The 21,483-nt window shown below is 36.6% G+C and overlaps 3 protein-coding genes and 1 long non-coding RNA gene across 8 annotated transcripts; 1 reads left to right on the top strand and 3 right to left on the bottom strand.

Annotated features, from left to right (window-relative positions):
- Window positions 1-2,722: 2,722 nt before the first annotated feature.
- On the bottom strand, window positions 2,723-12,202 carry LOC149743634 (organic cation transporter protein-like). Of its 2 annotated transcripts, none has more exons than XM_089873927.1 (15): window positions 12,012-12,202; window positions 11,272-11,388; window positions 10,683-10,809; window positions 9,276-9,379; window positions 8,836-8,990; window positions 8,061-8,185; window positions 7,212-7,316; window positions 6,864-6,950; window positions 6,169-6,266; window positions 5,577-5,659; window positions 4,914-5,063; window positions 4,279-4,387; window positions 3,883-4,001; window positions 3,484-3,604; window positions 2,723-3,070 (listed from the first exon to the last, which is right to left on the bottom strand). In XM_089873927.1, exons 1-15 carry the CDS (start codon window positions 12,155-12,157, stop codon window positions 2,974-2,976), a joined length of 1,743 nt encoding a protein of 580 aa, XP_089730053.1. In that variant the 5' UTR covers window positions 12,158-12,202; the 3' UTR covers window positions 2,723-2,973. The 2 variants fall into 2 exon arrangements, with proteins under 2 accessions (XP_089730053.1, XP_089730045.1); XM_089873919.1 differs by having other exon boundaries at window positions 2,723-3,073; window positions 12,012-12,197.
- LOC149743635 (uncharacterized) lies at window positions 7,211-11,250 on the top strand. The gene is made up of 2 exons (XR_016384582.1): window positions 7,211-7,305; window positions 8,086-11,250. It is a non-coding gene; the product is annotated as an uncharacterized LOC149743635 (long non-coding RNA).
- A 2,669-nt stretch (window positions 12,203-14,871) lies between the features above and the next one.
- LOC149743633 (uncharacterized) lies at window positions 14,872-18,920 on the bottom strand. 4 transcript variants are annotated; one of them, XM_089874100.1, is made up of 6 exons: window positions 18,719-18,920; window positions 18,149-18,181; window positions 16,646-16,821; window positions 16,018-16,308; window positions 15,786-15,902; window positions 14,872-15,414 (listed from the first exon to the last, which is right to left on the bottom strand). In XM_089874100.1, the coding sequence occupies exons 1-6, from the start codon at window positions 18,774-18,776 to the stop codon at window positions 14,932-14,934; spliced, it is 1,158 nt and encodes a 385-aa protein (XP_089730226.1). In that variant the 5' UTR covers window positions 18,777-18,920; the 3' UTR covers window positions 14,872-14,931. The 4 variants fall into 4 exon arrangements, with proteins under 4 accessions (XP_089730226.1, XP_089730234.1, XP_089730245.1 ...); XM_089874108.1 differs by having other exon boundaries at window positions 18,152-18,181; window positions 18,719-18,919; XM_089874119.1 differs by lacking the exon at window positions 16,018-16,308 and having other exon boundaries at window positions 18,719-18,919.
- Window positions 18,921-20,112: 1,192 nt separating this feature from the next.
- On the bottom strand, window positions 20,113-21,326 carry LOC149743632 (uncharacterized). Its single transcript, XM_089874186.1, has 2 exons — window positions 21,136-21,326; window positions 20,113-20,595 (listed from the first exon to the last, which is right to left on the bottom strand). Exon 2 carries the CDS (start codon window positions 20,587-20,589, stop codon window positions 20,197-20,199), a length of 393 nt encoding a protein of 130 aa, XP_089730312.1. The 5' UTR covers window positions 20,590-20,595; window positions 21,136-21,326; the 3' UTR covers window positions 20,113-20,196.
- Between the last annotated feature and the right edge of the window lie 157 nt (window positions 21,327-21,483).

Here is a 21,483-nt window from a genome sequence, read left to right as displayed (position 1 = left end):
AATCGTTAGTCTTTATAACACAGGTGTTCTGTTTCATATACACCTCGTGCCAGGTATCCAGGTTACTATGTTACTTAGTGAGTGATTTTTTTCATGTTTTTTAGTATGGCTGATAATTTGGACAACCCATTGGTGACCACTGGGTTGGAAAAAATATACAATACCTTATTAAATACAAGAATCTATAATTCTATGGCTTCGTTTTACCAACATTTTGATAAGCGGGTTTATACATATTTCTTTAAAATCATCTTGGTGTTCGTGTTTACGACGTAACGAAACGTGTCACGCAGGCGAAGTGATTCATCCCACGTCTTCTTTTGCAAAGCGCGTGCGATTGCAGCACATGGTATTTGCTAATTAATTGTACAAAGCATTTTGGAGACAATTTGTTTGCCTTTTTAATGCAGTAACAAATACACAAAGAAAGGGGCATTTGTTGTTGTTGAGTCGCAGTATTTTTTTGTTTAGGTTTAACAATTAAGCTTATTTTGAGGTCGATTCTACTTTTTCATTAAAACTCGTTGTTTTATTTCACCTTATATGGCATCTTTTAATGCAACATGGTGTTCCGCACATTGTCGGTCAACTAAACAGTACGACTGTGCGATTTATTTTCCGTTTTTTTCCATAATCACATGCTGCAACGTCAGTACACAAACCGCGACCGACCAGAAGAATTTGTAAACTACTCGATTTGAATTTACAGTTAAAACACGGAAGTTCTGTCCAGGCGATGCCGCGACACGATTTCTGTTTTGTTTCCTCTATCTTTTAAATAAGAATCTGTTTATAGAAAGTTGACGCAGAGTTTAGTTTTTGTTGCGATCTTGTTTTGCCAAGTGTTCAGGAACTTCCGCGTTAACATTCGTGACCAGCTGTCTAGTGATTCATTCAGTATTAAATTACCTATGGTGTAACTAGCAGCCCGGTAAAACAAGGCATTTTTTAACGTTTGACTTTACATGTAACGAGAGTCAAAACTTATGCAAAACCTATATGCACTCTCCAACCCTTTCTGTTTTATCATAATATAAAAAAAACTTCATTTGTCCGTTTCATTTCGGTAGCGAAGATTCCGAAATATTTTAAATGAAAAGAACAGGATAAAGCGACAAAACAACAGTTGTTAAAACAAACTTACAGTTCAAACATATTTACATTTATTTGGAAGAAAGTAAGCGTGGACGCTTATTATATTTACATTTATTTGGAAGAAAATAAGGGCTGTTTTTACTACGTTTTGAGCCCATTTTTATACATTACTGCTAACAAAACTATAATTGTTAAATAAACCATGGATGTTACGAATTTCCAATTTTTAAATTATAAAAACAAAATTAAAATTAATTTGCAACACCAACCAGACCCCGTTAGAAAACACCGGACAGATTTAGCGTTTTAGACTTATTTTGTATTAGTACGTGGTCACGTCGGTATCGCTCACCTGCACAGCATTGTGTATTACATGCTCTCGGTCCCGATGGCTTGTCACAGGTGCCACATGCACCCTTGTTTCTCGTTACAACAGGGGACTGTGTTCCACCTCCGCAGTTTCTGGAACACGCTCCCCAATGCCATAGACAGGCGGTTCTATCGCAAGCACGCCGTCTCTTGTTCCAACTGCGGGGTATCGGATATCAAGTTAAATAATTAAACTCATCAATTGTAGGTGGATGAAATAATAACTCCTCAGATTTTAGGTTAAATAGTTAAGCACTAGCAAGTACAGTATTAGATAAAATAAGGACTTACAGCCAAGCGTTTCCTTCTTCGGATACACAGACGAGCAGAACCAATGAACACAGAAGTAGATTAAAACTTATCATATTTCTACATGCAAGAAAAGCCTAAAATACTCTGCACCACATTTAAGCAATATGAACTCAGTTAGTAAACTTTATATTGAGATTTGATTCAAACGTGTTTCTTCAACTGTTTTTAACGGGACTCTACGAATTTACGCAAGAGCACATTTTACTTAGTAAAGCTTTAGACACAGTTTTGGGCATTTATAACTTTAACCCGGAAATGTTTCTGGCTAACTACAAGAAACGTTTGCACCTTTTTTTAAACTGTATAATGACTTTGCGCACGTTTTCGAAACCAAAATGTTTTTCGTTTTTAAACTTAAAGATAATGTTGTCGTCCATTTGTTGTTTTGGAACTTTAAATACTTAATTCTTAATTGTAATTAGTCTGTTTTTTTTTTATATAAATCCTACTGGTATGGGATGAATGATCGGTTAAAAAATGCTTTAACCACGCGCTGTAATGGTGCCTTGAATTACTTCGTATGCAATTATTAGACTCGTTGTTTCTTGTATTCCCTTTTGGTTTTATCCTATGCTCACTTATAGTATTATGGGGTAAGATGGGACACCTTTAGCACATAATATACAAATATCCTAATCATGTTTTAAACAATTAACAACTGTCTACGGAAGTCGTGAGGAAACAGTTTTATAAATCTTTAAATGTTCCTTCCTTGTTTGCTACCAAATGGGACGAGAAAGCAGAATGGAAAGGTGTCCCATCTTCTCCCACCCTACTATATCTGTGTTTTCTCTACCATGAGATCGCCTTTATTTCTATAGTGTTTTCTGATTATATTCTATTTTGTAAACTAAACTTGTAAACTAATATTTGTTGATTGTAAACTGTAACAAATTACGAAAGACAGTATAAAGATCTGGTGCTACGAACACGTAACAGACAAACGTCAAGTTCAATCAATTGTATAATAATAACATATGTATTTCGCCTAAATGGCATCGTCATTTTTAATAAAACAATGTATATTTATATGCAAGTTCTGTATAGCTTATGCTTATTTTAACTTACAGTCCAGTGGTTAGTTGTAACTTGTAACGACAAAACATTACAGTCGCAAACACTAATGAAAAATAAACGTGGCTAATTCTAAAATCTAATTTGAAAATTGTAAATTACGAAAATGTGAAAAAAATGGAGTTAAAATTTTGCAGTTTTTGTCTCGTTATCACTTATAGAAGAGAAAGCAGTGTTATCGTGGCCGGTGTCCTTTTTCTCCATGCCAACTTCTTCAGAACTTCTGAAATCAATATTAGTGTTAAGTTATTGTATGTGTGTTTGAAAAGGGTCTTGAATCGTCTGACTAGGCTAAAAACCATGCAGTAATCGTTATCGTGACCGAAGAGACGAAATAAAATTTCATTCATTCATTCATTCATAATCAACCTAAAAACAACGCCTTGTGTATAGGTCCGTTCGTATCCTTCTAAAATATAACGATTGTAGCTGTTTTATAAGACACACATATATATATATAGGTAGAAACCTGATGGGTCCTGCTTAAAACTGTGGGTCATACACCTTATCCCAAAAATACATATACTTGTTGCTTGTTACTTGTACTAATCCTAGGTCCAATATTGTGGCATACATTGTTATACGATCTCATGTATATTGAAATACTGCTATTTTTAAGTATATAATACGAACTCGTATGCTTGGCTGTTTATTTTCCTTGTTTTATAAAATATTTCAGCTTCTTCAATGGTTTCCATCATCCCGTTACCGTTCGTCTCCGGGAAAGTTAAAGATGCGAATGCCGCCAATATAGCTGAAGTGAAATTTAATTTACGACAAAATATATTATATACACTTTGAGGGGAAAAGTTTAATTGTAACTTGCTTTATCCTCGCGTGCGCGGGAAAACTATTGTCGTTATAACACGGGTCGTACCCGCTTACGAGTTACCACGTTTGTAACTTTGTAAATGTTTTTTTTTTCTGTGTTACAAACAATGTTTTAGACATTCCATTTTTGACCACTGGAAATGGCATAGTATCTCCACTATACTCACATAAACATTACTTGAATATATAAAAAAAACTTACCAAGTACTCCGAAAATAGCGTTGGGCAACCATGTGATGTCATCCTGCAAAGCGATTAGAAATGGGGCAATAATCCCACCAACGCGCGCCATTACCGAGCCCGCAGCCACTCCGTTACTTCTGTAAAAATATATTTGTCATAATAACGGAGTTTCGCTATGTTCCGGTGTTGTGATATGTTTCGGCCGCACGCTATTGCGCATGCGCCGCCACAACGTGTGCGTAGAAGGTCGGACGAAACATCAAACAAGCCGGACCAAATTTAATGCACCTCTGTGCAAAAATCGTTCCTGGCAAGTCTTGGAAATTACAGTCGTGCATACATAATAGCGCCAGGCCCAAATATATCACGACACCAGCTGAAATACAGCCTTTTTTATTACACTTTTTAACTCACCTTATTACCGTAGGGTAGAGCTCAGTTGTAAGAATATATATGACGCCAAAAGAACCAGAAATTCCTATCTTGGCTGCAAACGCGAATACCAAACTTAAAGTCTCAAGACCTGCAGGAAAACGAGACATAATATCCGATCATGTGTGCAATAAAGAATTTTCACAATATATTTTCTTAGAGTACGCAATTATATAGTAAAGTGGGGGAAGATGGTACAGCTTTTCATTCTATTTTCCCGTCCTGTTTGGTAGTAATTAAATAACATTCAAAGAATGAATTATCGAACTATATCCTGATTATCCTTACGACTCCAATGGACCATTGTTTATTGTTTAAACACGACCAGGGTATTTTGACATTAGGTGCTATTTGTGTCCCATCTTTACCCGCCACACTATATACAAAACATATGAATGGGAAAAATTAAACCTCCTGAAATAACTAAACAACAGTCGTTTACATTATCATGAAAGTAGTTTTGTTCCAAGAGTAATATGCCCGATAACAGCGGTAGCAAAATAAACATAAATATGCTGTGATGTTAATGCGCTCAAAGCTTTATAGCATGACCTTCAAAAATTACGTGGTGTGGACATGCGATGGTATAGATAACAACAGTAACAGATTAAACTAACTTTGGTTGCTTCCTTTGTATTCATTAACAACAAGACTTATAATGAGTCCAATGCCAGCTAAAAACATCATCCCTGAGAGAAGAATTCGCCGTCCAATTCGGTCCATTAACAAAATACAAAGAACAAAAGACCCCATTTCCATAACCCCGTCTGAAAACAATAGGGATACCATTTAAAGTGAATGACCCATAAAGCTGCATAAACGTCGTAATATAAAAGTCGGCATGAGCTGTTGTATAAGTCCATCATACTTGTTGTATACTGAAAACCCTGTATTATAAAAAGCATATTAAGAGTAAATTGTTCAGTTATATAGTAGGATGGGGGAAGTTGGGACGCATTTGAACTCTATTTTCTCGGCCAATGTGGTAGTAAACAAAGAACTTTCAAAGAAATATAAAACTATATGCCCAAGACTCCCATTGACCGTTGTTAACTGTTTAAAACACGATCAGGATATTCGGATATTATGCGCTGAAGGTGTCCCATCTTCCCCCATCCTACTATAATCCACCTTTAATTTAAATAAAATTACCAGCAACGTAAATTTTACTTTAATATTGAGTTCACAGTAAAATTGCCGGCTCTAAATCCCAGTAACCCTAGCTCGCCTCTGAAACCTTATCCGTATATGAAACAGAAAAAAAGTGTTTTAGTACTCACTTAATGTATTGTTTACAAAAATATCCCCAGCCAGTGCCCCGGCGTTCAATGAAATTCCGTAATATACGAAACTGTTCACAAACCTGTGTGTAATATAAGTACATGATGTGGTAAATCTAGTAGTGTGGGAAGAGATGGGGTACCTTTAGCACATAATATTTAAATATCCTGATTATATTTTAAACAAGTAATAACGGTCTATGGGAGCCGTGAGGATACGGTTTTATAATTCTTTGAATGTTCTTTGTCTACAACCGATTGGGACGAGAAAATAGAATGAATAGGTGTCCCATTTTACCCCTATGCTACTTTAGTACGTAACTTTATTTTGTCACCTGGTTTAAATCACCAAATGGAGCGGGATGGGACAGCCCTATAATGTACTGTATGGTAGAACGAGGTCACAAGAGGGATTTAAGATTTAGACCAGAGCTGGTTCATTATCCCCGATCTGTACATAACTATACTCCTAATTTTAATTTAAAAAATGTAATGCGTTTCTGTTTACGCAATAGTTAACCGAGTAATCTAAAAAAAGGCTACATACTCGCTAACATGAATTATATGCTAAAGCACGTGGGTTATGACTTACCAGTTAAACATTACTTTAATAGTTATGATAAACGTCCCACGGTATCTAAATAAGTCGAGTGTCGAGTATTTTCTTTCTGATGTGCTTTCTTTAGCTTTCTAATGGAACAGATTAAGTTTACGGAAATTTCAAGATGAATTACTTGTTAGGTTTAGTGGTTTAAGTCGATTGAAATTTGGGTCTAGTTGACAGTAAGCACGAGGTGTATAAATACACCATGTGTGTCTGGTGTATAAGAAGACACCCATGTTATAACTCAACAGTGAGCATAAGGTATATGGATACACCATGTGTGTCTGGTGTATAAGAAGATACCCATGTTATAACTCGACAGTGAGCATGAGCTGTATGAACACACCATGCGTGTCTGGTGTATAAGAAGACACCCATGTTATAACTCGACAGTGAGCATGAGGTGTATGAACACATCATGTGTGTGTGGTATATAAAAAGACACCCATGTTATAACTTGACAGTAAGCGTGAGGTAATACAGCATGTCTGTCTAAACTCGACAGTGAACATGATACAAATAAATCCTATATGTCTTAAGTCTGGTAAAAAGTCTAGTGAACCTAAAAGTATAGGTATGGGCTGGTGTTCCAGACATGTTTAAATGAACCTATTAGGATATAATTTCCAACTCATACAACACGACCCGGGGGTTCTTTAAACTTATTCTATCACATTTTGAACCTCTATTTCTTCTCCTGCTTTTCTGGCTTCTTCCCAGTCTTCATCAGTGATCGTGACTTTGTTTATCCTTGCCAATAACTTTGTAACCTACAATCAAAAATATACGTAATTGATAATTTATTTGTCTCTTCGATTACGGTAGCGAAGATTTGGAAACCGTCTAAACGAAGTTATAAGGGTCAAAGCAATACAGTTGTTAAAACACGCTTACATACTCACATTAAATTGAAACAAAATTCGCGTGGTCGGCTGGTCGCTACTCCTAACAGACAAGCAACAAGCCATTTACGTTTAATTATTATCTATCAAACTTTTATTAAAAACAAAAGTGTGTGAAAAGTTTCTTACCTTAATCCCTTCCTTATTTTTATTTTTAGAAAATAACCAACGTGGCGATTCCGGGACAATGATGGCGAAAAGTAGAAACGGAACACCCAGTAAGGTACTTACTAACTGAAAATAGAATACACGTATATGTTAATTGCCGTAAATGCGAAAGCGTATACTTCTTATATCTAGTTTATCCTTACGCGACAAAAAAACACACGGTTGTTCTGTTGCATACCTTGTATGGCGACTTATTGATATAGTAGGATGGGGGAAGATGGGACACCTTTTCATTCTATTTTCTCGTCCAACTTGGTGGGAAGCATATACAATTTAAAGAATTATGAAACCCTGTCCCTACGACTCCCATATACCGATGTTAAGTATATAAAACACGATCAGGATGTTTGGATATCATGTGCTAAAGGTGTCCCATCTTCCCCCACCCTACTGTATCTTTCGTGCCTTGCGTATAAATATAAGTTAGACACCTATGTAAAACTCGTAGTGTAATTAAACTACTGTATCGTGCTCTTATTTTGTGTACTGATAATTTGTTTAATTTTAGTAAACCTAAACTGATGCATACCGCTTGGAAGACCTTTATGTAACATAAATGGCACGCGTGCTGACAAAAAAACGTATATAGTACTGTGGGGTAAAACGGGGCGCTTTTAGCACTAAATATCCAAATATCCTGATCGTGTTTTAAACAATCAACAACGGTCTATGGGAGTCGTAAGGATATAGTTATAGTTTTTGAATGTCTTTGTTTACTATTAAATAAGACGAGAAATAAAATAAAAAAGTATCCTACCCTCTCCATCCTACAATATATCCCAAATTTCTGATTTACACTAAAGTACAAACCATGTTGTCATGCCAATTCCTCCAGTTATACGCCACCCCCGACATCACCATGTACCCAAGGGTAAAGAAAGCTTGGTTCCCGATCCCAAAGAACGTCCGCCATTCACTTCCAACCACTTCCATAACTAAACAGTATAAGATACAAATAAACCGTTTGAAAGCTCCGAACATTGAGCAATCAGATCCGTTACCATACAATGCACTACACAATGTTACAATACTATATAAAGTTACAAATAAACCGTTGGGAAAATCCAACCATAGGTCCAGCTATAGGACCAAAGCAGACCCTATTTTCACGGGTCGTATCTTTACGAACATTACAGGCATTTAGAAATAATGTTTGACTAAATAGTTGCACCCACTGAAGGTTGTGTCTAACAAGGGTTTCATACAGCCATGCATTTTAACATTTGCCTTTTTGTTCAAGCTATACTTCGCAGGTTAACGTCCGTTCTGATCTTAAATACCGTATACCGCTATGTTAATTATTTTTTTTACTTTTTTCTATATAGTAGGGTGAGAGAAGATGGGACACCTTTAATTCATAATATCCAAATAGCCTGATCGTGTTTTAAACAATTAACAACGGTCTGTGGAAGTCGTGAGCATACGGTTTTATAATTAATTGAATGTTCTTTGTTTACTACCAAATGGAGAGAGAAAACTAAACGAAAAGGTGTCCCATCTTCCCCCACCCTACTATATCCTTTTTCATAGGAATTTTATATCGTAAGGAATAATTGAAAAGTGTAAGAGCAAAAGCTGTACTGACTGTATACAAATGTTCCTAAAGTTGTTCCATAACCAAATGCAGCTGTGGCTGTGCGGAAAGCCATGTACATTTCCACTGACGTCGAATACGTTATACCAAACATTGAACCCAAAACTCCAATAAATGTCAACACTATAGTTGGTTTGCGACCGATCCTGTATTTGAACAATGACGTCAGTGGTGGTGACGTCATGGCAAAAATGTGGACGTCATTCGGTTAAGTGTGACATCGTACTATGATTATGTTTTTTTTTATAGGTAGCATAATATGTAGTAATGAAGAAGTGAGACCATTTTAGCCTAGTATGCAGTAAATATGTAGTAATGGGACACTTTTAGCCCATCTATATACCACACTCGCTGTCTTGTGGTTTTATAAGACCTCACCCACATATAGAATATAGTTTTAAACGTAGAGTCTTTGCAAACTAGTTTCTTACATGTCTGCTAAGTTCCCAAAGAGAATAGACCCGATCATCATTCCAGCGTAGTAGAGTGAAGTGGACAGGGAACTTAAATACTTGCGGTCACATATTAGATTGAACTGGTAAAGTAATTAGTTTGTAAAGCGCTCTATGTGGTGCAAAAGTATATAGTACTGTGGGGAAAGGTGGGACACCTTTAGCATCTAATATCCAAATATCCTGATTAAGTTTTAACAATAAACAACGGTTTATGAAAGTCGTGAGGATTTGGTTTTATAACTCTTCGAATGTTCTTTGTTTACTACGAAATGGGACGAGAAAATAGAATGAAAAGGTGTGAAAAGGAAATCTTCTCCCACCCAACTGTATATACATAGTATGTTTAGAACAGTGTGTTGTGGGAAGGTTAAATGTAAATACTACATATGCTTTAGACTTTGTATTGTACATTGGAATTGAGTTATTCACCATAACAAACATTGTTTTGTTTGATCACAGTTAAAGTGTCATATTGGTCACACGGGTTAACAACGTTTCGGTAATTCACGGGTTAACAACGTTTCGGTAATTTATCGCTTACCCTGTAGTAGAATTACTAGATTATAGTAGGGTGGGGAAAGACGGGACACCTTTACACATAATATCCAAATATTCTGATCGTGATTTAAACAATTAACAACAGTCTATGGGAGTCGTGAGAATACGGTTTTATAATTCTTTAAATGTTCCTTTTTACTACAAAATGAGAAGAGAAAATAGAAAAAAGGGTGTCCCATCTTTCCTCACCCACTTTATATTAGATATTTGCGTTAATAATAAAATAACAATAAAAAAAGATAGTGCTGAAGTAAACCATGACAAGGGCCTGGAACCCTGGGTTATGACAGTTCGCCTCATCACGCTATTGTTGATTTTAACATACCATTGCTCGTAGCAAATTTATCTATATTTTACCGATTGCATACGAACTTTATTGTCCACTCATTGTGTGTGCATTCGATCAGTAAAGTATTAATTGCGCATTAAAGCGTAAAGTGAATTCATAGTGTCGTTAAATTGTTCATCATCGTGTTAACAGTATAATACGGGTGTATTATTTAACTTAATATACATCGTATTGCTTGTTCCCTTCTCCTTGTTGTTTTGAATTATTTGATCTTTAGCATTTAAATACAAAAAGATAAATTAAAAACTATTTTATGACTTGTGTTGTACTAAACATTTTAGTCGCCACCGCCATAACCAGTGTGTTTACCGCTGTCGTGATAAATTTGTTCCGATCGTTGAATTTGTACCACGGGCTCTGGACGTACGCCGTTGCGGCGCATGCGCAATAGCGCCCGGTACAAATTCAACGGTCGGAACAAATATATCACGACACCGGCACAAGAAAACATTGTTTATTATGAAACCCCATCTTACCTCCGTGACCACGGTTTCTGTAAACAGTGATTTATCATAATGATATCCTTCATCGCAAACCACTGGTGGATAAGTTTGATTGACACACGTCAAGTCTCCGTTGCAAGTGTTCAAGTCGTACCCGTACCTACGTCACAGTCCATTACGTCATAATAGATTACGTCATACATGGGCCAAACTCGATGTTAGGTTATCACGGACCACTACGTCATAGCTGTCCGGCGCCGTGGCATAGTGGTTAGCGCGCCTGCCTGTAACCCAGAGGTAATGGGTTCAAGGCTCGTCGCTGCTACCATTGTGGGCGTATATGTCCTTAGGCAAGACACTTAACGGCAATTGCTCCAACCCAGTGGTCACTAATGGGTTGTCCAAATTATCAGCCATACATAAAAAAAATAAAAAATCTAAAAAAAATAATCACCTACAAAGTAACATACATGGTAACTCGTAAGCTGGCACGAGGTGTTAAACCCGTGTTATAACGACTGTCGTTTTCCGGCCACGCGAGGATAAAGTAAGTTACATTCATTCATTCATTCATTCATTCATTCAGCTGATTACGTCACATTTGTTTACGTCATACAATTACCTGCTGCAGGTATCATATGCTTGCTTAGTAACATCGTATGGGGTTGTGTAGTTTAAAATGTCTGGCTCTGTCAGGTTCGGATAAGCTGTATTGTTATCTAATGGTGGTACACTGCATCTGTAACACAAGGGTGTTAACTTTAACACTGTGATAATGGGACATCTCTGCCCTAAACCCCAGCAGATCCCATGCCTCGCTCTAGAACCGCACTCATATAGAATAGAATGTGCATATAGTACTGTAGGGGTACGTCGGGGCACCTGCAGCACATAACATCCAATACCCCCTGGTCGTTTTTAAACAATTACCAATGGGAGTCGTGAGAATACAATTGTGGTAAAGTGGGGGAACATGGGACACCTTGTCATTCTATTTATTCGTCCCATTTGGTAGTAAACAAAAAATATTAAATGAATCATAAAACCGTATATCCTCAGAACTGCCATAGACCGTTGGTAATTGTTTAAAAAACGCTTAGGATATTTGGATTTTGTGTGCTAACAGTGTCCCATCTTCCCCCACAGTACTATTTAATTTTGTAAATATTCCTCGTGTACTGCTGAAACGGGCGAGAAAATAGAATGAAGGCCCACCTTACCCCAACTACTATATGCAACAATGTTGTCGTAATGAGTTAAATCCGGCCTAAACTCCACGCTCTTCAACCACACATATACAACAACCTTAACACATTCTATACATAAGAACAAGACTAGTAACGTACAATGTTAAATTCTCACCTTGAGTTTGGTTCATATGCTATAAAGACAGTAGCTAGACCGTTAATGCCACTGGTAACATTGTAATATCCGAGTAAAAAGGACAGGACAACCTGCGAGAGACCAGCGCCGCCTAAACGTTTTAAAAGAACGTCGAACAGAATCATTTCTAATAAAGTAATAAACACATGAACATTTTAAGTTTTTTTTTTTAATTTTGAGGGAATTAGACAATTTTGCGTATTCCTTATAAGGGTGTCTTATATACCCCAATTTGCGTATTCTTTATTAAGGTGGCTGTACACAGTAAAGGGTGTACTATATACCCCAATACGGCGTGGCACGACTTGGAGTTAGGTTGGCCCATCATGCCCCAAGATTTTGTGATAAAAACTGCAAGCTGTAGTTAAAAATATCTTGATCATTTTTTGTTTAATTAAATACGGCTTGCGCTTAACTATTTTTCTCTTACTTGAAGCATGAATGACTGCATTGTTTGCTGAAAACTTGACGCTAACTTATTAACGCTTAAAACTATATACATATTGTCTGGGTTGATTTATAAATACTCAATTTTGTACAAGCCGCCACTCTGAATAAAACAAGTCCTAAAAGTCATTAATTTAAATACTAAGTCGTATAAAGTTTGCTTAACAATAAGGACCTAGAAGTGGATTTTGCGAGTTGTCAGGCCTGTTTACTGGGCGGAATGATGTTTGCATTGTTGTTTGCAATCTAAGAGCACGATGTTTGTCAATTAAACAAAGTCAAATGAATAGACTATCAAAGCATTGCTTGTAAATTACATGTTTGGCGTGAATTTGCTTTACTGATTATAAAAGGATTGTAAAATCTTTGGTGTTAAATGTACTCATAATATCTGTAACTTTCTATAACAGTAAAACAATTTTCCGATTCGCTGCATGGCAATACTAGTCGGAGAAATTAAAATTGATTTTACGATTGCTACTGATGCATTTATATTTTATTTGTTTTACGAGTCGTTGCAATTGAAAAAAAAGTTTTGCTAAATAGATTAACTAAACCGTATTTAAGCTTCTTTGACTGGTGAGCGTCTGAGTTTATACTTTAGGTTTATAAAAGAAGATAAATATATTACTGCGGGGGAAGATGGGACACCTTTAGAGGATAATATCCAAATATCCTGATCGTGTTTTAAACAATTAACAACGGTCTATGGGAGTCGTGAGGACACGGTTTTTTAATTCTTTGAATGTTTTTTGTTTACGACCAAATGGGATGAGAAAATCGAATGAAAAGGTGTCCCATCTTCCCCTACCCTACTGTATATTATTATCTGTTTGAAGGTAAGAGTTTAAAAAGTTCAGCTGAAACTCTTTATCAGATACAACGTTGGTTGTGGATAGTTAAAAAAAACTGTCACGGGAAGCAGAATAGGCGATTCACCTTGTACATGATTGTCGGTCCAGTCTGCAACATGTACATACCTGGGCGTAGGGCCATCGTAGATATACAGATACTTGTAGTTTGTTCTAATTGGAAAGTTTGAACAGTAAGCTTCACGGCATAAGATCTGCTTGGAAGTCTCATTGAGTCAACAGAATACAGCAAGTTCTACTAAATGCCCAACAAACCTTCATATGTTACGGTGCAAGAGTTAAGATGAGACACCTTTTCATTCTATTTTCTCGCCCCATTTGGAAGTAATCAAAGAAAAAATTATAAAACCAAATCAAAGAAAAAATTATAAAACCGTGTCTTCACAATTCCCATAGACTATCTGCATTGAAGAAAAGGACCTTTTAAAAACATATTCTAAGGTACATGGTCAACGCAAGAAAATTAGCTGTAACTTCCATCTCATTAAAACATGTTTCATACTTCGCAAAAGATCATCCTACATATACCATGCCTCAGGTCAAAGTGAAGAAAACATCACTAAATATCAGTCGAAAGATGGTGATATTTTCATCATAGGCATGTATACAGTTAGTATGTATTAGCCCGATATGATTTCTAAATAAAATCTCCCATTTGTGGGAGTTGTCATGTTTGTAACTTAGTAGGTGACCGTTTGTTTTATGATTTCCTTCTCTTTATTCGTAACCTCTACGCTAACTGTGCCGTAGCACCGGTAGTATTTTCAGCTTGTCGCGTTGTGTTTTACAGTTTTAAATACATTTCCATCTGTTTCTTTCATACAAAATGTGCCCTATACCAAAGTTTTCTTAAGGAACCTGAAAATTTGTAACAAATTCGTTCAAGTGAGTATTAGCATTGCCTATAGCTCGATCAACAAAGCTGTCATATTATATCATATAGTAGGGTGGGGGAAGATGGGACACCTTTTCAATCTATTTTCTCTTTCAATTTTGTTGCAAACAAACATTCAACGATTTTTTATAAAACTTTATACTCACGGCTCCCATGGACCGTTGTTAATTGTTTAAAACACGATCAGGATATTTAGTTATTATGTGTCAAAGGTGTCCCATCTTCCCCCACCCTACTCTATTACTGCTTTAGAGTTCTATATGGTCATACCACAGCGTAGCTTTATCAATATGACTGTCCACATGGAAACACCGGATTTTTTATGAATACACTTTCCGCCTGTTCCTAACCAGTGGAGGTTGTTGTTACATTCACGCGCTATTTTACCAGAACTGCTTCATGCTGAGATAATATTAACCACGGCAGATCACATGATACGAACGTCATCGCGGAAGTCCCGTTATTTGCATGCTTGGTTAATTCAGAACAAACGACGACAACATTCACTTTCTTAAATAGACCTTTCACGTTGTATCTGACAAATAGCTTTTCTACGCCGTCCAGCGTTAAAGTTTAAACATTTAAATCCCTACAAAAAAAACGGAAAATCCACAGATTGACAAGGTAAACGGATTGACGTTTTATTGAAGATAAATATAAGAATATAATCAAAATATTTAAACGATCAAGGGTTCCTTACATAAGGAGCGGATGACGACATCTCCATGGACCCTCTATTGTCAGGAGTTACTCTTGTTTCACTTTTACTTTTGCTGCAGCAGTAGCAAACTAAGGCTACTATCAGAAGCAAAAGAAATGCGCCGCCGATGGAAACCCCGACTATGAGACCAACGTTGAGCGCTGGTGCCACCACTGTAGGTGTACACGAAACGGCTGTGTTACTGGAACACGCGAGTGCAAGCAGTTGTGGGTCCTCTGGGTCTGGTAGAAACTTTTCCCCGGATAAAGTTCCAGTTCTTGCAAGTTCGTCGCTCATATTTGTAAGAAACGTTGCGTTATTTTCGTTCAAATAAATGTTGAGCAACGTGGAGTAGAAGAGGGCCTTCCTCTCTTCTGGAGCGTTGATTCTTGCAGCGTAGGAACCCAGCTGGCTTGGAGATAATGCAGATCGTAGAAGAATTTGGCCACCTCTGCCACTTACAAACGACTGAAAAATAGAAAATTTGACAAATTCTAGTACTGTGGGGTAAGACCCTTGGTATAATAACGAAATATACCCTGAACGTGTTTTAAAAAATTATGAACGATTGATCTATGGGAGTTGAGAAGATACGGTTTTATAATGCTTTGAATGTTCTTTGTTTACTATCAAATGGGACGAGAAAAGAGAACGAAAAGGTGTCCCATCTTTCCCCACCCTATACTATAAATTGTTTGTTTTGCCTCTGGTTCAATGTACTTCGTGGGTGACCTCCTACTTACCATGGTATCTGAGATTTTTGCCAGGGTTGGCCCATTACTCAACTCGCTTAATCTTACACGTAGTAATAGTTTCAATGAAAACATTTCCAGTCTTACCTGTATTTTGGTCATTGAAAACGCGTTCGAGTTGTTTAAAACAGCCTCCAATAGATTATCCACAGTCTGATTGTTTGTTTCCAAGTAACTTGTGATATTCATGCTGTTGGATATGATCTGTAATGATACAAGAAAGCGTCAGAAAATCTAAGGTTATGTTTCCATTGGTCATGCAAACTCTACTAGCATGCGGTCGTTCCAATTTGGGTCCACGTCCCCCTATGTTACCTACAGTGATTATGGGCGTAAAGGGAATCTGTGTAGTCACTGTCATATTCGTTTCAAAACTTTGTGTAGATTTCATAGTCGTTTCAAAACTTTGTGTAGATTTCATAGTCGTTTCAAAACTTTGTGTAGATTTCATAGTCGTTTCAAAAGTTTGAGTTGATTTTAAAGTCGGTTTTAGTGCTTGTGTTGTTTTCAAGGTCGTCTTAAAAGCTTGCGAGGACATCATAGTAGTTTCAATCGCCTCTGTCGTCAGTTTTAAAGTATCTGTTGTCTCCATTTCGCTTGTTCGCTCTATCTGTTATCGTCGGTTTGAACTTGAAGTTAATTTACAAAAAATGCTCAATTGAGCAGCATAGATATATAACCGCGCGTGTATATATAGTAGGGTGGGGAAGATGAAACACCTTTTTATTTTTATTTCGCGTCTCATTTGGTAGTAAACAAAGAACATTCAAAGAATTATAAAACCGTATCCTCACGACTCCGATAGACCGTTGTTAATTTTCCGATAGACCGTTGTTAACACGATCAGGATATTTAGATATTATGTGCCAAAGGTATGTATAGCGTTTAAATGACCATTCCTTTTGTTTCTAAAAAGAAAAGGCCTTTAAATTATACTTCATACTCACAGTAATTATAGATGTGGTTGCTATTTGTGTCGTAGTTTCATTATGAGCTGTTGTTGGCCCAACTGTAGTTTCAACAACCTGGGAGGTCGGACCAGGGGTTGTGTCGTCCATCGTTATCATGGTTGTAGCCGTTGTTCCAGTTGTGTCGTCAGGCATCGTTGTAGCTGCGGTGGTAGCTTGGGAAACATTTAAGTTAAATATTCCTATAGTTTAAGGGTGGGGGAAGATGGGACACCTTTTCATTCTATATTAACAACCCATTTGGTAGTTAACGAAGAATATTTAAAAAAAATTAAAACCGTATTCTTACGACTCCCATCGGCCTCTTTTAGTTGTTTAAATAGTAGGTTGGGAAAGACGAGACACCTTTAGCACATAATGTCCAAATACCCTGTTCGTGTATTAAAAAATTAACAACGGTCTATGGGAGTCGTGAGGATACAGTTTTATAATTCTTTAAAAGTTTTTTTTGCTACTAAATTGTACGAGAAATAGAAAAAAATGACCTATATCCCCCCACCCTATACTATAAAAAAGAAAAAATTACACCTAATATTTTAAAGGGGTTTAGCAGGCACGCTTTTGAATGACTTTATTCAAGTAGTTTAAACCCACAGCGTGTTACAACGACTGTCGTTTTGCTGATAAATTATTTCTGGTGTATTATTTAACTTTGCCTCTATATCCAAGAAGTTAAATAAAATTGATGTTATTTAACTAACTATAAGACTACACACAAGTTGGTTCTAATAACAGTCGAACATTTTAAACCGACAATGTGGTGCTAGTTAATAATCCTTGCCTACAATCCAACGTTATCTGCTAACCGCCAAACATAACCACTAACTACTAAATACTAACTTCCATAACCACTTACCAAAGCCCCGTTACCGCTGTTACCTTCCCCAACTAACCCCTAACCATCAACCCCTAACTACCAACCTTTACATACAAACTTCTAAACCACTACCCCCTGCCCCCTAACAAATAAACCCTAACTACAACCTCACATTGTCCACCAGCCTTTTTTATAACATACCTGAGGATTTCTTTTTAGTGTTAATAATGTGCTTATAATTTAATTCATATAGCGTGTAAACATGGCTGTCGTTTAGCAGTTAATCCCCGTGTATATTCAACACAGCCAATATACAGTATAAATATTTAGTCATATATATATTAGGGTGGGGGAAAATGGAACACCTTTTCATTCTGTTCTGTCGTCAAAACTGGTAGTAAACAACGGACATACTTTAAATGTTCTTTGTTTACCAAATGGGACGAGAAAATAGAATCAAAAGCACATAATATCTAAATATCCTGATCGTGTTTTAAACAGTTAACAATGGTCTATATGGAAGCCATGGGGATACGGTTTTATAATTTTTGTTCTTTGTTTACTAACAAATGGGAGGAATAAATAGAATGTAAAGGTGTCCCATCTCTCCCCCACCTTACTATACCCAGTATAAAGATGGAAAATCTAGAAAGTCTTTTACTTACTGCTGTTTTCTGCTGCCGTAGTTTGACTGAAAGCTGAAAAGTGGATTTTTTAGCTTGGGAATATCATACCATTATCTACATCATTTAGTTCAGTTTACTTAATCTTTTAGCATTTCATCTGGTAAAAACATTCCCCGATGAAGTCTAGCCGTATGGTAGAAATATGTCGAAATACACTACGTTTTTGTACCATATAAGCCGCTAAAAGATAATTTACATTATGCCTGGTAGCATAAGTAAAAAATAGCTTAATTTAATGACATCCAAAGCTATATAACTATTACATTAATTACTATACAGAATTAAAATAGAATACTAATATGGAACTGTGGGGTAAGATGGATACAGAAAGAACCTTACGTCCCATATTTCCTATTTGTTAATTAAAAAAATTGACAACGTCTTTTATAAACGTGATGATACAGTTATATAGTTCTGTAGATAATATTTGTTTATTACCAAATGGGAAGATAAAAAATGAATTAAAACATATCCCATTTTACCCCAATCTACTATTTATGAGAGTCTTGACCATCTTACCCCAAGCTATACCATACAATACGTTCTTACCTTGTCCCACGAGTAAAATGAACACCACCGCAGTGATGGCTTTTGCATTCGTCAGCATTTCTAATATTTCTTGCTGTTTTTTATTCTTCGTATAATATATAACGACAGCTACTATATTTAACCAAGAATATTTTATTTAATTTATGGATGCTTCATCGTAATGTATTCAAACCTGCGTCTGACATATAAACAGATAGTAAAGCACACAGTGTTTAAAATGAAACACATTATTTAGTATAATATCTAGAAAAATATGACTAGACCATCCATACATGCTTATACAGTATCTTACTAACTCTAAAGATAAATTGGCACTACGAATACTTTTGGTATTTTGCTGAGTTCTGGCTAATGTTATTTTAAAACCAAGTGAGCAGCCGATGTTAACCTTTACATTCTGTCGTGCATATAGCGTTACATTACGCCACTTTTCCTTTGGAATGTTGCGTCGTAAACAGCACCAGCAATTCAGCGTTGCGTGAAGTTTCCGCGACCAAAACTCGAATGCGTTTCATGCAAGACTTGCAATGGCCGTGCTAGGAGATTTCTGTTTCCCAAAACCGATTTGTTTTGACAAGAACAGACCACTGCCTTGGTATTAAACAAAAATTGGGCCTATCCGAGCAGAACGTAATAATCTATTTAAAAGGTTACTTTAAATCCATATAGTGTAAAAAGCCTACACCGAACTATTAAATAGAACTCCCGACGTTGAGTAATGTCTACCGGATACGCATTCGCGGAAACAAAAACGACATTTTTCGTCACTGGCTAGAACTCAACTCCATACAACCTGAACACTGTAGTTGTGCATGAACCTCAACTTGGTTTCTACGTTCACGAAAAAACATTAGGGACTAATCCTTGTTTTATCCATTTTCGTAACCAATTAACAACTGACAACAATTTGAGCGGGCTGATTTCGCAACTGTCGGGAAGGACAAATGAATATATTTCGGATAGTTGCATTTTAAAGGCTTGGCTGTCGCCTAACCCCCCAAGAGCAACGAATGCCAGCCGTGCGAAACGGCTCGGACTTACACACTTACTAAAGCATATCGAAAATTTAAAGTTTATGCGGCTCGGTCCGAAATAGCGGGCATCACCACTTGGGAGAAAAGGGAGTTTCGTTTTATCTGACTACGAACAAAACTTTTTACGGGGCGGGACTCGTACCTCGTACCTTACACCCAAAACCCATTAAAATTGCATTGGTTGTGGTTTGAAATGTTTTAGATCAAAGGGAGAGATAATTAGGTTTCTATTTACGAAAAGGCTTAACGTTAAGTTTGCCAGTCAAAGCCAACCCCATTAAAGTTACATTTTTCCACCAACTGGTCTAAAAATAACCTCATAAAAGCAATTATACGAAACACACTAACAGAACAAAAACGTATATTTGCAAGCGAAGTTTATTTATATTGTAAAATGTTTAGCTATTCAAATTTATACGAAATAATGTAACCATTTGACGTATATCAGCTAACGAAGGTGTCATTAAAAAATAAAACATTCGCTGATGATGGCGTACGCTGTGTCTTCCTTTTACCTCGTTTCTTCTTCGTACAACGGGGCGCGTTAAACAAGGGCAAATCACAATTTGTTTTATCGCTTAAAACTCGGTCAAGTTTTGTCCCTTTTTCCACCGAAATTGAGGAAACGGCAGTGGGAACTTCATTATTCCAGTTATCCGGTTTCGCCTCCTTTTTCCATGAAGACTTCGCCTCCCTGTTCATCCCATGCAGTCTGCCACGGCTACGACGATTGATATGTAGAACTTTTTCAGCCTCCGCAGCGTAAAACTCCATCTCGTCCAAGACTTTCTCCTGACGTCTCTTTTCTTGTTTTCTGACCCAAGCTCGGTTAGCCATTCCTGTCTGTATGGAATATTGGCGTTATTTAGTAGTATGGGGTAAATTAAGACACTTTTAGCACATAATATTAAAATATCCTGATCGTGTTTTAAACAATTAACAACGGCCTATGGGAGTCGTGAGGATACGGTTTTATAATTCGTTAAATATTATTTGTTTACTATTAAATGAGACGAGAAAATAGAGTGAAAAGGTGACCCATATTCTCCCTTTAGGTTAAACAATTATAATCAGAAAGCACATTGAAAAAAAAACTATTTTCAAACCATGTTACATATATAACACGTAAACGGGCACGAGGTGTATGAAACAGAAAACCCGCGTTTGTTTTATAACGACTTTCGTTGCCCTGTCCGAGAGATAAATAGGATGCATTCATATAATTTATTTAAAATATACGGTTAAAAGTCTCACAGTTTATCAGCAGTACTATTCATCCCCAATCGGTTGAATTATACGCAAAAGTAATAAAACACACGAAAAATTAGGAAAGCAAGTTATATAGTAAACTGCGAAATATATCTACATTATATAATATTTTACCTGTATAAACTTTCCGTTTCTGTCACCAATCCAACGCTATTTCAGTTCATTCACGTGAACCGTAAATTTCAAAACGTGACATCCACACTGAACAGCTTCGCTTATATTTAGCTCAGCGAGTTTAAATCACGCGCTCGCCACTTAAATTTCAAGAGACATTGCTCAAACTCGCATTTTAAACCACACTGTATTATAACAAGCATATAATATATGACGCGTGTTATTGTCAAGTGTACTTGAAATTTTGACTGGTTTAAATTTTCGATACACGCAACTTTGAGTGTAAATATTTATCACGTGGTCATTTAAACTGTAACATGACGTGTGGTCGTAGGCAAAACAAACCAC

The sequence above is a fragment of the Ciona robusta genome, chromosome 1 (genome assembly GCF_009617815.1).
Source record: "Ciona robusta chromosome 1, ASM961781v2".
NCBI classification, from domain to species: domain Eukaryota; kingdom Metazoa; phylum Chordata; class Ascidiacea; order Phlebobranchia; family Cionidae; genus Ciona; species Ciona robusta.
The sequence above is the reverse complement of the archived record's forward strand: the minus strand, read 5'-3'. Positions and strand labels throughout refer to the sequence as shown.

Coding starts and splice junctions, on each gene's coding strand:
- LOC149743634 (XM_089873919.1), bottom strand. CDS start 12,157: ATGATTCTGTTCGACGTTCTTTTAAAACGTTTAGGCGGCGCTGGTCTC. Junction 10,810..11,271: donor GCATATGATACCTGCAGCAG/GTAATTGTATGA, acceptor ACTGTGACGTAG/GTACGGGTACGACTTGAACA. Junction 7,317..8,060: donor GGAATTGGCATGACAACATG/GTTTGTACTTTA, acceptor TTCTATTTTCAG/TTAGTAAGTACCTTACTGGG.
- LOC149743633 (XM_089874100.1), bottom strand. CDS start 18,776: ATGCTGACGAATGCAAAAGCCATCACTGCGGTGGTGTTCATTTTACTC. Junction 16,822..18,148: donor TACGGCAGCAGAAAACAGCA/GTAAGTAAAAGA, acceptor ATGTTTCCCAAG/CTACCACCGCAGCTACAACG. Junction 16,309..16,645: donor CAACCACATCTATAATTACT/GTGAGTATGAAG, acceptor CGACGATAACAG/ATAGAGCGAACAAGCGAAAT.
- LOC149743632 (XM_089874186.1), bottom strand. CDS start 20,589: ATGGCTAACCGAGCTTGGGTCAGAAAACAAGAAAAGAGACGTCAGGAG.